The sequence below is a fragment of the Cololabis saira genome, chromosome 22 (genome assembly GCF_033807715.1).
Source record: "Cololabis saira isolate AMF1-May2022 chromosome 22, fColSai1.1, whole genome shotgun sequence".
NCBI classification, from domain to species: domain Eukaryota; kingdom Metazoa; phylum Chordata; class Actinopteri; order Beloniformes; family Belonidae; genus Cololabis; species Cololabis saira.
In genome coordinates this window covers 1,167,670-1,184,130 of record NC_084608.1, presented here as the reverse complement: position 1 = coordinate 1,184,130, position 16,461 = coordinate 1,167,670, and the positions used below count along the sequence as shown (strand labels likewise).

At 44.9% G+C, this 16,461-nt stretch overlaps 1 protein-coding gene across 1 annotated transcript in view; it reads left to right on the top strand.

The window, feature by feature from the left end:
- The window catches only part of plppr5b (phospholipid phosphatase related 5b), a 155,506-nt gene extending 139,950 nt beyond the window's left edge, over nt 1–15,556 (top strand). Inside the window, exon 6 of the mRNA XM_061713037.1 lies at nt 13,317–15,556. Coding sequence (XP_061569021.1) covers nt 13,317–13,346 — 30 coding nt within the window. The 3' untranslated portion in view covers nt 13,347–15,556. The remainder of the gene's footprint in view (nt 1–13,316) is intronic.
- The last annotated feature ends 905 nt before the right edge of the window (nt 15,557–16,461 follow it).

The following is a 16,461-nucleotide window of genomic DNA, read 5'->3' as shown; positions in this document are numbered from 1 at the left end:
AACCTGTTCATTGTTTTTACCGTTTTTGTCCTGTGTCAAACTGAAGACAGTAGAGATTGTGTGTGAGATGCCTTTTACTGCAAAACAGATCTACCTACGGGTATTAAATAAAGTTAACTTGAACTTGAACTTGAACCTCCCCAACCGGAGGGATCTTCTGTCCCAGCTGGGGGGTCAGGTTTGGCACCCCGGCCCCGTCGACTTCGACTCTGAGTCTGGCCACTGCAGGGTCCGACCCGTTAGTGTCAAGCTGTACTGAGCCTGTCAGGGCTACCATCTTGAATGCCCGTGCGCCATCCACCCACCTCCAGTATGAGTGCAAGTGGAGGAGATTCTCTGCCTGGTGTGCAGACAGGGCAGAGGACCCTGTGCTTCGCCCCGTGGCCACGATCCTGGAGTTCCTTCAGTCCCTCCTGGATGGTGGCCGTGCTCAGTCCACTGTGTACGGTGTACGTGGCGGCCATTTCATTGCAACATGCCCGGGTTGAGAATGCCACCGGTTGGTTTCTCTTTCTCAGGGGGGCTCTGAGGCTGCCCCCCCCTGAGGGTCCCAGTGTGGGACCTACCCATGGTGATAGGTGCCCTCTCTTCTCCACCTTTTGAGCCCCTGGTTGGTATTTGTTATCCAGTGCTTACAGCACCGCCTGGTGGTCATAAAGGGACGAAAGTTACGACTGTAACTACGGTTCTATGAGTCCCGGATGACCGCCAGGCCCTCCGGTCACTCAGAATCCTCGCGCTCTAGCGAGAAGATTCTAGGAACCGATCACCTGCCGACGCCGGAAGTTATACCCTTCCGGGGGTTATGCAGGGGTCACGGGTGACGTGAAATTGTTGTTATTGTACTCGACATGCGCATGCGTGTGCGGAGATATCCAGTGCTCACAGCACCGCCTGGCGGTCATCTGGGACTCATAGAACCGTAGTTACAGTCATAACTTTTGTTCCATAGGGTAGAAGGCAAAAACTATCCAGTCAGCAATTATGTCTCCTCCTCACATAATTAAGGAATACATTTTTATTCTTCATTTATTGTTTTTCCTAAAGTTTTTAATTCAAATAAAATTTAGACTGAGTGGTTTAAGCTATACCAATGTCAGATTTTGATGCAAATAGGTTCAAAATAAATAAACAACTTCAGTTTAAAATTACTTAAAAAACAGTAATTTTCCTTTCTTACTTTCAAAGTTATTTAATACATTGGTTATGGAAAAACAAACACTTCCTTGATGTTCTACAGACAGTTTATTGAAAGATTACCAACAGCACCAGAGTATACATTACCAGTAAAAATGTTATTCATCCCAACTCATTCACAAAGAAGGTGATGTCCAAATTTCAGCTTGTACTCCAATTTAATCTTTTGAGTTTGTGATGATTAATCAAACCTACACCTAAACCTAACAGCATATAGTTAGATCATTTTATGCGTATACATGTAATAATACCCTAAATGTTTTCATTGAATGTTGCTGCTGTTTTAACTCAAATGCACGCTGCTGCCACAGGAAACAGATGTAAATGTAAATCTAAATGTACTTTATTTATATAGCCCTTTACAGCCACCTCTAGGTGAGCCAAAGTGCTTTACAGAATAAAATGTGCTCACGTCTTTTAGTGTTAGTAAAGACGAGCAGCTGCATTCTGCACTAGTTGAAGGCGGCTAATAGAGGACTTGGAGATGCAAATATATAGTGCATTACAATAGTCTAATCTTGAGGTGATTAGAGCATAAACAGCTTTCTCCAGGTTGTGAATATTTAAAAAAGATGATGAAGACAATGAGTCCTGCTACATAAAGGACTACCTCCAAGCCTTTCTGGACGGGCTGTGGGGGATCAAAAGCTTTCAGCTTCTCAGAAATAAAAGGCAAACATACAGTGACGTGTTTTGGAACACAAACTCTACCAAAACTCTGGACTTAACCTCAAACTTGTTTCTGTTTTAGACTTGCCTTCAACTGGTCTTTCATTGAAATGTCCAATCAACAGTCTTTCTTTGTGGCTCAAATTCTATACGCCTAGAAGTCCTGTTCACAAACGCTAGGAACAGAAACACTGGCAAAGCCTGGTTGGAGTTGTACTCCCACCAGAAAGAAATCCAACGTACTACTGGCAATGCAGGCCAAACTCTTGGTTAATTTTGCTTTCATCATTAAAAGGTCCATAGCAATGGACCCAGTGCTGCATTCTTCAGGACAGTCGTCCTGCAGTATACCCCAGGGGACACAGTAAAATGCCTTCTCCAAGTCCACAAAATGCATGCGGACTGGTTGAGCAAAGCTCCATTCCCCCTTCTGGATGCTAGTGAGAGTATAGAGGTGGTCCAGGGTTGTATGGCCAGGACAGATTCCTACAGTGCCTTTCCTGAATCTGAGGACCGATTATCAACTGGACACCCCTGTGTAGACCTTACCGGGGATGCTGTTCACTGCTATTCCCCTGCAGTTGCAACTCACAGAGACCAGGGGGGTCTCTTTTCTTAATAAGGGGAATACACGTGCAAGTCTGCAAATCACAGAGCAGTGATTATACAATTTTATAATAAAACTAGAAAATTTCTGGAAATTTTGATATGGGCATGCCCTACCGCCCATTCGCCCCCTCTCGCTGCTTTGGTTTGGGGCTGTAGTGGTTGTGTTCGGGGTGGTTCTATGTCAGCTTGAGGTGTTTTTACGCTTGTATTTCATTCATTCCTGTGCTCCCAATAGTTATTAATGGGGCGCGCTTTTTGGCATCTAGCATTGCCATGGTAACGCTTTTGACTGAGAATAGTAATGCCCATCGAGGCAAGATGGAGACGCATGTAACGATGTATGCCATGCATGAGTGCACGTTCTGGTTCAGGCTACGTTAACGGATAGGTTTTTTTTTTCACCATGGTACAAAACCCCATCCGAATGAATGGGGCCATTTGGCCTGGATTTTGACATAAAATTTCCTTAAATACCAGCTTCATGAGATTTGAGTATGTTGAAGTCCACAGCGTGCCGAGTCAGGGGACATTTGTACGATGTCTCTACGATAATCTGTTGCCTAGCAACAAGCGTCCAAAGTCAAATGGAAATAAAAAAGAAAAATTAAAGGTCAATATCGCAAAAATTTTAATAATTGGCATAATGAGCTTGTAGGGTCCGTTAGTGCCAATCGGGCCGAGTGTTTGAAAGTTTGAACGATGTCTCTACGATAAAGTTCGACCGAGCAATAAGCGTCCGAATTTTCGCCTTTTTTTTTGCTTTTTGGCGTCTAGCGTTGCCACGGTAACACTTTTGACTGAGAAAAGTAATGCTCATCGAGGCACGATGGAGACGCATCCAACGATGTATGCCATGCATGGGTGCACGTTCCGGTTCGGACAGCATTAACAGATTGTTTATTCACATGGTCCCCCATACAAATGCATTGGTTTTTTTTGCCATAGTAACAAGCCCCATAGGATAGAATGGGACAATTTGGCTTCAATATCTCAAAAGCTGTAAACGACAGCGTAATGAGACCTCAGTATGTTGTAGTCCACATCAAGCTGAGTATTTTAACGTTGAATCAAAGTCTCTACGATATCGCGTTGCCGCGCAACAAGCGTCCAAAATTCCGTTAGCGTCAAAATGAGCAACGTGGAATATCTCAAAAACTGTAATAGCTAGCTTGACGAGACTAAAATATGTTGCAGTACAAAGCGTCCCGGGTTTGTCAATGTTGTAATGATGTCTGTACGATAAACCGTTGCCTAGCAACAAACGTCCAAAATAAAAGAGATTTTTTTTTTAAATTGAAAGTTAAATATCGCAAAAACCGTAATAACTAGAATGATGTAGTTGTATGGTCCTTTAAAGACTATCGGGCCGAGTGTTTCAAAGTTTGAACGATGTCTCTACGATAAAGTTCGGCCGAGCAATAAGCGCGGGAATTTTCGCCTTTTTTTTTGCTTTTTGGCAACTAGCGTTGCCACGGTAACCCCTATTACTGAGAAAAGTAATACCCATCGAATCACGATGGACACGCATCCAACGATGTATGCCATGCATGGGTGCACGTTGCGGTTCGGGCCGTATTAACGGACGAAAAAAAGTGCGGAATAATAAGAATAACTAGAAAATTTCTGGCAATTTTGATATGGGCATGCCCTACCGCCCATTCGTCCCCTCTTGCTACTTTGGTTTGGGGCTGTAGTGGTTGTGTTTAGGGTGGTTCTATGTCAGTTTGAGGTGTTTTTACGCTTGTATTTCATTCATTCCTGTGCTCCCAATAGTTATTAATGGGGCGCGCTTTTTGGCATCTAGCGTTGCCACGGTAACACTTTTGACTGAGAAAAGTAAAGCCCATCGATGCACGATGGAGACGCATCTAACGGTGTATGCCATGCATGGGTGCACGTTCCGGTTCAGGCTACGTTAACGGATAGGTTTTTTGTCACCATAGTAAAAAAAAACCATCCGAATGAATGGGGCCATTTGGCATGGATTTTGACATAAAATTTACTTAAATCCCAGCTTCATGAAATTTGAGTATGTTGAAGTCCACAGCGTGCCGAGTCGGGAAACATTTGTACGATGTCTCTACGATAACCTGTTGCCTAGCAACAAGCGTCCAAATTCAAACAGAAATAAAAAAAAAAGAATTAAAGTTACATTTCGCAAAAACTGTAATAATTAGCATAATGAGGTTGTAGGTTCCGTTATTGCCAATCGGGCCGAGTGTTTGAAAGTTTCAACGATGTCTCTACGATAACGTTTAGCCGAGCAATAAGCGTCCGAATTTTCGCCTTTTTTTTTGCTTTTTGGCATCTAGCGTTGCCACGGTAATACTTTTGACTGAGAATAGTAATGCCCATCGAGGCAAGATGGAGACGCATCTAACGATGTATGCCGTGCATGGGTGCATGTTCCGGTTCAGGCTATGTTAACGGATAGTTTTTTTTTTCACCATGGTACAAAACCCCATCCGAATGAATGGGGCCATTTGGCATGGATTTTGACATAAAATTTCCTTAAATCCCAGCTTCATAAAATTTGAGTATGTTGAAGTCCACAGCGTGCCGAGTCAGGGGACATTTGTACGATGTCTCTAGGATAACCTGTTGCCTAGCAACAAGCGTCCAAATTCAAACGGAAATTTAAAAAAAATGAAAGGTCAATATTGCGAAAACTGTAGTAATTAGCATAATGAGGTTGTAGGGTCCGTTAGTGCCAATCGGGCCGAGTGTTTGAAAGTTTCAACAATGTCTCTACGATAAAGTTCGGCCGAGCAATAAGCGTCCGAATTTTCGCCTTTTTTTTGCTTTTTGGCGTCTAGCGTTGCCACGGTAACACTTTTTACTGAGAAAAGTAATGCCCATCGAGGAACGAAGGAGACGCATCCAACGATGTATGCCATGTATGGGTGCATGTTCCGGTTCAGGCTATGTTAACGGATAGGTTTTTGTTTCACAGTGGTAAAAAACTCCATCCGAATGAATGGGGCCATGTGGCCTGGATTTTGACATAAATTTTCCTTAAATCCCAGCTTCATGAAATTTGAGTATGTTGAAGTCCACAACGTGCCGAGTCGGGAAACATTTGTACGATGTCTCTACGATAACCTGTTGCCTAGCAACAAGCGTCCAAAGTCAAACGGAAAAAAATAAATAAATGAAAGGTCAATATCACAAAAACTGTAATACTTGGCATAATAAGGTTGTACGGTCGGTTAGGGACAATCGGGCTGAGTGTTTGAAAGTTTGAATGATGTCTCTACGATGAAGTTCGGCCGAGCAATAAGCGTCTGAATTTTCGCCTTTTTTTTTGCTTTTTGGCAACTAGCGTTGCCACGGTAACCCCTATTACGGAAAAAAGTAATGCCCATCGAGGCACGATGGAGACGCATCCAATGATGTATGCCATGCATGGGTGCACGTTCCGGTTCGGGCCGCATTAACGGACGAAAAAAAGTGCGGAATAATAAGAAAAGGGAAACCTTTTGTAGATACTAATATATCGCCTTCATTTTCATGTTTTTCCTCGTTTTTCCGGCCGTGTTTCAGTTTTTGGGGATTTTTTTTTTCCACATCCGAGCGGGGTCATGCTGTGCACCCGCTGGTGCGCAGTGGGAATTTTGCGACTTTAGCTTGTTAGCAAAATGCTAGCAACATTGCCCTTTGGGCCATTCTGGACGATTGCAATATGGTCATGCCACTACTTGGCATGCCCATAATAAGAAAAGGGAAACTTTTCTGTATACCAATATATCGCCTTCATTTTCATGTTTTTCCTCATTTTTTCGGACGTGTTTTAGTTTTTGGGGATTTTTTTTTTCCACATCAGTGCGGGGTCATGCTGTACACCCGCTGGTGTGACGTGGGACTTTTGCGACTTTAGCTTGTTAGCAAAATGCTAGCAACATTGCCCTTTGGGCCATTCTGGACGATTGCAATATGGTCATGCCATTACTTGGCATGCCCATAATTATACAATAGCAGAGGTTATTCAGTCGAAGCTGACAGCGTCCAGAGAATTTGGTATTTGTCCTGAAGTGTTTTTCCTGCTTGCGTTTGTGCTGAGTTTATCCTCCCTATCTTTAAAATAGTAAATCCAGTAGTTGTGTGTCTGTTGTTACTCTTATCCGCTAACTTTTCTGCTTTTCTGATAAAAAAGCAACAATTTTAACAAACTTTACCTACAAATTACATAAGATTTACTTCACAGCTTCCTGCTGAAGCTGTCACGGTTTGGTTTCAGTTCCTGTTTTATTGTGAAACCCGTGTCTGTGTTTCAGTTCTGTCTTGACTTCCCTGTTTCCCATCTGCCCTGATTGTCTGCACTTGTGTCTCGTCAACCCTTCTATGTATCTGGTCTTGTCTTTCCCTTGCTCCCTGCTGGTCTGTACTGTTTCCTTCCTCCATGTGGGATGTCAGGTTTTTGATCCTGTTTAAGCTCTGGTTTTTGGCAATCCTGCTCAGCAGCGTTTTTTGGTTTTGTTAAGATAATAAATCAACATTTTTGGAACTCTTGCCTCTTGGTCTCTCCTGTGTTTGGGTCATAATCAACCACATCGTGACAGAAGCAGCCTGTGCTCAATTGCCAGATAGAAAGCAAAAAAATAAATAAATCACTCTGACCATGTTGGGCTTGGAAGAAAGCTGTCTGGCTAAAAATAGCACTGCCTAAAGATGCCTAGAAGCTAAACAAGCCACAGTGAACAAAGTATCAAATTAGGAAGGAATATTAGGAAAGCAAAGATGTAGAATCCTATTTCCAACAATTGTGCTGCTTTGTAAATTGTATAAATTAAGTAAATGTTTTAATTTACATGATTCATAGAGTTAGTACAATTCCGAATAAAAAAAGGTTGGGATATTATAGAAAATGCCCCTCCTTGAACCGCCACCTTACTGTGGTGGAGAGGTTTGTGTGCCCGAGTGATCCTAGGAGCTATGTTGTCGGGGGCACTTATGCCCCTGGTAGGGTCTCCCATGGCAAACAGGTCCTGGGTGACGGGCCAGACTAAGAGCGGTTCACAAAGCCACCATGAGAAGAATTATACCAAGGACCGCAACGTCGCCCAGATCGGCGTTCACCGGGGCCCCGCCCTGGAGCCAGGCCTGGGGTTGGGGCTCGCTGGCGAACGCCTGGTGGCCGGGTCTTTGCCTGTGGGACTTGGCCGGGCTCAGCCCGAAACGGCGACGCGGGTCCGCCTTCCCGTAGGCCCACCACCCACAGGAAGGACCATGGCAGGCCGGTGCTATGTGGGCTGGGTAGCAGTCGTGGCGGGGTGCCTTGACGACCCAATCCCTGGACCAAAACCCTCACAGTGGGGACATGGAATGTCACCTCGCTGGGGGGGAAGGAGCCGGAGCTTGTGCGTGAGGTTGAGAGATACCGGCTAGAGATAGTCGGGCTCTCCTCCACACATAGCTTGGGCTCTGGAACCCAGCTCCTTGAAAGGGGCTGGACCCTCCACTACTCTGGAGTTGCCCAGGGTGAGAGGCGGCGGACTGGTGTGGGCTTGTTAATAGCCCCTCAGCTCAGTCGCCATGTGTTGGAGTTCACCAACCCCACTTCCCTGCGCCTTCGGGTCGGGAAAAGGTCCCTCACTATTGTTTGTGCCTACGGGCCGAACAGCAGTGCGGAGTACCCGGCCTTCTTGGGGTCCCTGGGAGGGGTACTTGATGGTGCTCCAACTGGGGACTCCATTGTTCTACTGGGGGACTTCAACGCTCACGTGGGCAATGACAGTGATACCTGGAGAGGCGTGATTGGGAGGAACGGCCTCCCCAATCTGAACCCGAGCGGTGTTTTGTTGTTGGACTTATGTGCTGGTCACAGTTTGTCCATAACAAACACCATATTCAAGCATAAGGGTGTCCATCAGTGCACGTGGCACCAGAACACCCTAGGCCGGAGGTCAATGATCAACTTTGTTGTCGTTTCATCTGACCTTCGGCCGCATGTCTTGGACACTCGGGTGAAGAGAGGGGCTGAGCTGTCAACTGATCACCACCTGGTGGTGAGTTGGATGCGCTGGCGGAGGAGGAGGTTGGACGGACCGGGCAGACCCAAACGGATTGTGAGGGTCTGTTGGGAACGTTTGGCTGAGCCCTCTGTCAGGGACATCTTCAACTCTCACCTCCGGGAGAGCTTCTCTCAGATCCCGGGGGAGGCGGGGGACATTGAGTCCAAGTCGAACATGTTCTCTGCCTCCATTGTCGACGCGGTGGCTCGAAGTTGTGGACGCAAGGTCTCCGGTGCCTGTCGTGGCGGCAATCCTAGGGTGGGCAATCCGGTGGTGGACACCAGAAGTACAGGATGCCGTCAGACTGAAGAAGGAGTCCTATCGGGCTATGTTGGCCTGTGGGACTCCTGACGCAGTAGATGGGTACCGACAGGCCAAGCGAGCTGCAGCTCGGGCGGTCCTGGAGGCAAAAACCCGGGTCTGGGAGGAGTTCAGGGAGGCCATGGAGGAAGACTTTCGGTCGGCCTCGAGGAAATTCTGGAGGACCGTTCGGCGCCTCAGAAGGGGGAAGCAGTACTCTGCCGGCACCGTTTATGGTGTGGGTGGGGAGCTGTTGACCTCGACTGGGGATATCGTCGGACGGTGGAGGGAATACTTCGAGGATCTCCTCAACCCGACTGACATGCCTTCCACTGAGGAAGCAGAGAGTGGGGACTCTGGGGCATGCTCATCCATCACCCAAGCCGAGGTCACTGAGGTGGTTCGTAAGCTCCTCAGTGGCAGGGCACCGGGGGTGGATGAGATCCGCCCTGAGTACCTCAAGTCTCTGGATGTCGTAGGGCTGTCTTGGTTGACACGCCTCTGCAACATCGCATGGAGGAAGGGGACAGTGCCGTTGGAGTGGCAAACCGGGGTGGTGGTCCCTCTTTTTAAAAAGGGGGACCGGAGAGTGTGTTCCAACTATAGGGGGATCACACTTCTCAGCCTCCCCGGGAAAGTCTACTCCAGGGTACTGGAGAGGAGAATACGGCCGATAGTTGAACCTCGGATTCAGGAGGAACAATGCGGTTTTCGTCCCTGTCGCGGGACACTGGACCAGGTCTACACCCTACGCAGGGTGCGCGAGGGTTCATGGGAATTTGCCCAACCAGTCTACATGTGCTTTGTGGATCTGGAGAAGGCATTTGACCGTGTCCCTCGTGCCATTCTGTGGGGGGTGCTCAGTGAGTATGGAGTCCGGGGCCCTCTATTAAGGGCTGTCCGGTCTCTGTATGATCGGAGCAGGAGTCTGGTTCGCATTGCCGGCAGTAAGTCAGACTTGTTCCCGGTGCATGTTGGACTCCGGCAGGGCTGCCCTTTGTCACCGGTCCTGTTCATAATTTTTATGGACAGGATTTCTAGGCGCAGTCAGGGGCCAGAGGGGATCCGGTTTGGGAACCACAGGATTTCGTCTCTGCTTTTTGCAGATGATGTTGTCCTGTTGGCTTCATCGGACCGGGACCTTCAGCATGTGCTGGGGCGGTTTGCGGCCGAGTGTGGCGCGGCAGGGATGAGAATCAGCACCTCCGAGGCCATGGTTCTCCACCGGGAAAGGGTGGCGTGCCTTCTCCGGGTGGGTGGAGAAGTCCTGCCTCAGGTGGAGGAGTTCAAGTATCTCGGGGTCTTGTTCACGAGTGAGGGAATGATGGAGCGGGAGATTGACAGACGGATCGGTGCAGCGTCCGCAGTTATGCGGTCGATGTACCGGACCGTCGTGGTGAAGAGGGAGCTGAGTCGAAAGGCGAAGCTCTCGATTTACCGGTCAATCCCAAATCACATCCTGCACAGGGAATATGAGTTGATGCCTTCAGGCAGAAGGTATAGGTTGCCAAGCTGTAAACTCAACAGATTTAAATTCTCTTTTATTCCATTATCAATCAAGATACTCAATAGCAGGAAATGAGGTGTGTGTGTGTGTGTGTGTGTGTGTGTGTGTGTGTGTGTGTGTGTGTGTGTGTGTGTGTGTGTGTGTGTGTGTGTGTGTGTGTGTGTGTGTGTGTGTGTGTGTGTGTGTGTGTGTGTGTGTGTGTGTGTGTGTGTGAAGGGCGGAATGTGCAATAACGTGTGCTGCTGTATGAATAGAGGGATGTGCAATAATGAGTATGCTGCTATATGTGTAGAGGGAAGTGCAATAATGCTGCTGTAGCAAGGTATTTTTTTGTGTAGAGGTGTTTTTTTCAGGACATTGCGAGGGGGCATGCAAAGAGCGGGGGGATATGACGATGTGTTTTTGCTTATTGTGATTTTATATGTTTTTTGTTATATATGTGGTGCCTGGAGTCTCTAGTTTGTCCAAGACAAATTTCTCTCAAGAGAGACAATAAAGATTATCCTTAATCTACGCACCTACCCTCACCTATGGTCATGAACTTTGGGTAGTGACCGAAAGGACAAGATCGCGGATACAAGCGGCCGAGATGAGTTTCCTCTGCAGGGTGGCTGGACGCTCCCTTAGAGATAGGGTGAGGAGTTCAGTCACCCGGGAGGAGCTCGGAGTCGAGCCGCTGCTCTTTCACATTGAGAGGAGTCAGCTGAGGTGGCTTGGGCATCTGTACCGGATGCCTCCTGGACGCCTCCCTAGGGAGGTGTTCCAGGCATGTCCCACCGGGAGGAGACCCTGGGGAAGACCCAGGACACGCTGGAGAGACTATGTCTCTCGGCTGGCCTGGGAACGCCTTGGACTCCCCTCGGAGGAGCTGGAGGAAGTGTCTGGGAAGTGCCTCCCTGCTGAGGCCGCTGCCCCCGCGACCCGGGAACGGATAAGCGGCGGACGATGGATGGATGGATAGAAAATGCAAATTAAATGATTTGCAATGATTCTCTCACACTCTTTATTTCTTTGAGAGAGGATTGATGTTTTGGTTTGTCACATTTAAAATTTCAAATGTGATATTTAATGGTTTGCATTAATGGGCGTGGCACTATCAGGTCTTGCAAATATCACAGAGCTAGGCCGTTTTGGGCTTCATATGCAATTAATAAAATGTTGAATTGGATTCTGAATTTTACGGGTAGCCAATGGAGCGACGCTCACACTGGAGAGACATGGTCTCTCCTGCTGATTCCTGTCAGTACTCGTGCTGCTGCATTTTGCCTATTGAGCAATTTACTTTTTAGCAAATTACCTTCCTGAAGCCAAAAATAACAACCTCTGTTTTAATTGGAATTTAAAATAAAAAAGTAGTGGACATCCAGTCCTTGATGTCCCCAAGACATGCCTGAAGTTTAACTAACGGTTCTGTTTCATCCGGCTTCATAGACAAATAGAGCTGCATATCATCAGCATAACAATGAAAGTGTATGCCATGATTCTGGATTATACTTCCCAGTGACTGCATGTATAAACTGAACAAGATTGGCCCTAGCACTGAACCCTGCGGAACACCATAACAGACCCTTGACTGTTCTGAAGAAACCTCATGTACATGAACAAACTGGAACCTGTCAGATATATATGATTTAAACCAACGTAGAGCTGTCCCTTTAATCCCAACAACATGCTCTAACCTGTGCAGTAAAATGCCATGATCTACAGTGTCAAAAGCAGCACTGAGGTCCAGTAGAACCAGTATGGACTCTAATCCCTTATCTGAGGTCCAGTAGAACCAGTATGGACACGAATCCCTTATCTGAGGTCCATTAGAACCCGTATGGACACTAATCCCTTATCTGAGGTCCAGTAGAACCAGTATGGACACTAATCCCTTATCTGAGGTCAGGTATAACCAGTATGGACACTAATCCCTTATCTGAGGTCCAGTAGAAACAGTATGGACACTAATCCCTTATCTGAGGCCATAAGAAGGTCATTCGTGACTGGAACCAATGCTTTCTCTGTGCTATGGTGCATTCTGAACCCTGACTGAAAGACTTCAAACAGATCATTTCTATACAAATAGTCACATAACTGGCATGAAACTGCCTTTTCCAGAATTTTAGATACAAATGGAAGGTTGGAAATTGGTCTATAATTAGCTAAGATGTCTGGGTCAAGAGGTTTTTTAAGTAAAGGTTTAATTATTGCAACTTTAAAAACGTTTGGTATACATTCTAAAATAGACACAAGTTGATATGGTCCAGTATTGTCGTACCAATAACAGGAAAAGTATTTTTGAGTAGTCGAGTCGGGTTGGGGTCTGACAGTCTAGAGGAAAACAAGCTGCTGGGCCTGGTGAGAAATGACTACAACTCAGGTGTAAGACACAGTAAGTCAGAGCAGGCCTATGTTTTTTTTAGAAACATCTTAAGCTAAGATCTCTCTGAACTTTCTCAATTTCAAAGCAAAATTTATTTTTTTAGCGTCCCTGATTTCTTTTTTTTAAATATATTTTTATCCCGGTTTTTTCCCCCATTTTATCACCCAGTGTTCCTACCTTGGCATTGCCATCCTCTACCAACCCCGGGAGGGCCCTGCACTGAGCTCAGGTCTCCTCCTTAACCTGAGGAGTGAGCAGGCCCCACCAGGCAGGGTGGGGCTTCTCCGGCCGGACGTAGGAAGGATCACGTTATTCTGGCCGGATCTTCCCCACCCCATCTGGCGCCCCGGCTGGCCAGAGGGGGCAGTATAGCCCAGGACTGTGTGCATGTTTTTGTGAGGGTAGCCCACATTAGCTACCCAAGGGAACACGGGTAGAACATGCAAACTCCACACAGAAAGGCCCTTTTGTCAACCCCACCCAGGGTGTGGGCACTGAAGTCATTGGGGAACTAACACGCACTTCAGCGCCCACAGCGTCCCCTGGCGGGAATCGAACCCAGGACCTTCTTGCTGTGAGACGGCTGCCCTACCAGCTGCGCCACCGTGCCCCCTTGCGTCCCTGATTTCTTTGTGTGATTTCCTGCCCCTTACAGAATCACCTCGCCTTCGCTGAGATCACATGACGTGGAGTCAGCTGTGTGGCAGACCCATTGGACGTCCACACTCTTCACTGTCATCGTATTAACTGGAGTGCAGTGTCAAATCCATTCTGTGTCTAGTATGATGTATGTTCTTCTGTGTTGTCTTGAACAGACCCTTATTGTCATTTGTAGTTTCTTGTTTTCAAGAAAAAAAGAGGAGCCACTACCTAAATGAGGCATATGGCTTTTGCTTTCTTCATCTATGCACTTATGAACCTTTATCAGAAACTTACATTTCAAGTGATGCTGTATTGTAAGGCACTGATTAAAAGGAGACTACAAAATCTAAAAAAAACAATCATAATAATAATGACACTAATGATACAAATAAGGAACTGGAATCTTTGTTTGTGTGTAAAATATAATTGTTCAAGTAATGTGGTAGCAAGAGAAAACTGTTCAGTTGGTGATTGAATGCCCAATACTTGTTCTTTTATTTAATTACTGTGGTTTCCACATGACCTGAAAGAGTTAGAAAACTAAAGTGATGTATACAATAACTGTTGAGCAAAAATCTATCAGATTAAATAACATGCAAATTTGGACTTGAAATGAAACAATCCATGATATAAGCGTCTACAAAGTAGAACATTATAAGAACTACAAACATTTTCATTTTTTTATTCATGTGTTATTTAGTTATCTGGACTGTATGTTTGTTTGTGTCAGTGAGTGTGCAGTGTATACAATCAACTTTGAGAAATGGAAATATGCAGTCTAACTATATTTCAGTATTGTAAAGGAACTCTCAAGAATTTGTTTGTTGCTCTAGACAATCACCACCTCAACCTCTTTCTTGTATCAACCTCTTTCTTGTACCTAAAGATACATTTTAAAGCCCCACCTCTACATTAAAGCCTTTGTTAATCTGACAGGCCATGATAGTGTGACTACATCTACCTATTTTTCATTGTGTTTTTTTTCTGCGACAGCTCAGTGAATCATATCATACCATCCTATATTTATTGATAAAGCACTTGAAGCTGCTACTATGGACCAAAGTGCTGTGCAGATTTTCAAAAAGATTAAACCTCCGGGTTATAGTGTCATTCCTTTGAATGGAGAAATGTTATCTTGATGGACCTGTCTTCTATGAAAGCTGATTTATAGTTAGGACATTCATTTCAGTCTCGTATTAGGCAATACACTTGAATGTTTCAGCAGTACATGCATGCATACATGCATTTTAGGAAATATGTTTAGCTGTTCCTCTGAATTAAATTACACAATATTATTGAGATTATTGATTACTAGGGATGTCCCGATCCGATCACGTGATCGGAAATCAGGCCCGATCATGTGATTTCAGACTGGATCGAAATCGGACATGGCATCCCGATCGGGGATCAGATATATATTGTATTCTCATTATTTTGATAAGTGCATCAACAAGCAACGGGTCCATGAGGGCTTGCTTTCTCAACAGCGGGATGGACACCCTGGCTACCAAGAGGAAGATTGTAGGTCACTTCAAAAACAAACATTTTATTCATTAAGCCAGAACATTACAGTAAGGACTAAAATGATAGTCTAAAGAGAACATTACTGCCCTTATTTTATGACACTGTAGCATTTGCTTATTTGCTTGCATGCCTGCTGGGTAAGTTGAGCTGGTGTTTTTATTTAATTCAAATTTATGTTTAAATTTGGACTATTTTTACTAGTTAATAGTTGCACTATTTTTTACTTGATTCTTCAAGAGAACTGCATTGTTTAAATGCAAAAGCGACAGCCCCAAAACATCACTGCTCTAGAGGAGATCTGCATGGAGGAACGGACCAAAATACCAGCAACAGTGTAGAAAACCTTGTGAAGACTTACAGAAAATATTTGACCTCTGTCATTGCCAACAAAGGGTATATAACAAAGTATTGAGATGAACTTTTGTTATTGACCAAATACTTATTTTCCATTATAATTTGCAAATACATTCTTTAAAAATCAGACTGTGAATTTCTGGATTTTTTTTTTCATTTTGTCTCTCATAGTTGAGACATGCCTGTGATGAAAATTACAGGTATATCATCTTTTTAAGTGGGAGAACATGCACAACTGGTTTTTTTGCCCCACTGTAACTATAAATTATATTTATCTGTGTATGATGTGTTTATAGAAAAATAAAATAAAATGCAAAATAAACAGATCCAGGTTGTCCCCATTTTATCATTTTGCATTTAAACAGTGGAGTTATCTTGGAGGTAGCTTGAACAATCAAGTAATAATAGTACAACTATTAACTAGTAAAAATTGTTCAAATGGAAATGTGTTGTGCCACAGATGGGGTGCTGGTTCAATTATCAAAGAGTTATTAATAGTTGCCCTTCAACAATTGTTAATAATTAAGTAGATTATTTATCAAATGGAATTATCAAAATGAATTCATCAAAACGGGGCACCACCTGACATAATCAGGAAAATGATAACTAAACAGCAAAATTCGTCTCAAGGTAACAGTTATTCCTCAGAACAACAGTGAAGGAAGGAGTTCTAGCACAGACCTTTGCAACCAGCAGCTGTGACAAATATGTATGAAATAAACACAAACAACTTCTCTCATTTAAATGAATCAGAATTTATTTACACAAGTGTTAAAAAGATGATAAAACAACACTTAGGATAAATTATGATGGCTAAACTACACAAAAACAACTATCTAACAGTAAACACAAAGATTTCGTCTCATTCAGTGAAAACAAGCTCGGAGGTTTTATAAGCTACACATAAAAACGACAACTAACTAACAGTAAACACAAACTTCCGATTACGTGTGTGTATGTGTGTGTGTGTGTGTGTGTGTGTGTGTGTGTGTGTGTGTGTGTGTGTGTGTGTGTGTGTGTGTGTGTGTGTGTGTGTGTGTGTGTGTGTGTGTGTGTGTGTGTGTGTGTGTGTGTCACGTGATTGAGGTTCACGTGACTCAAAATGGTAGACGAGATTTCGTTTCATCCAGTGAGAACATGCTCGGAGGTTTTATGACCAAGATAAGAGTGTGTGTGGGGGGTTTAGTAGGAGAGGATTCCTGCTTGGAGTTTGAGTCATTCCTTTGTTCCCAAGACCATGCGGTCAGCTGTAAGAAAACTCAAGGCTGGTCTCAGAGTGA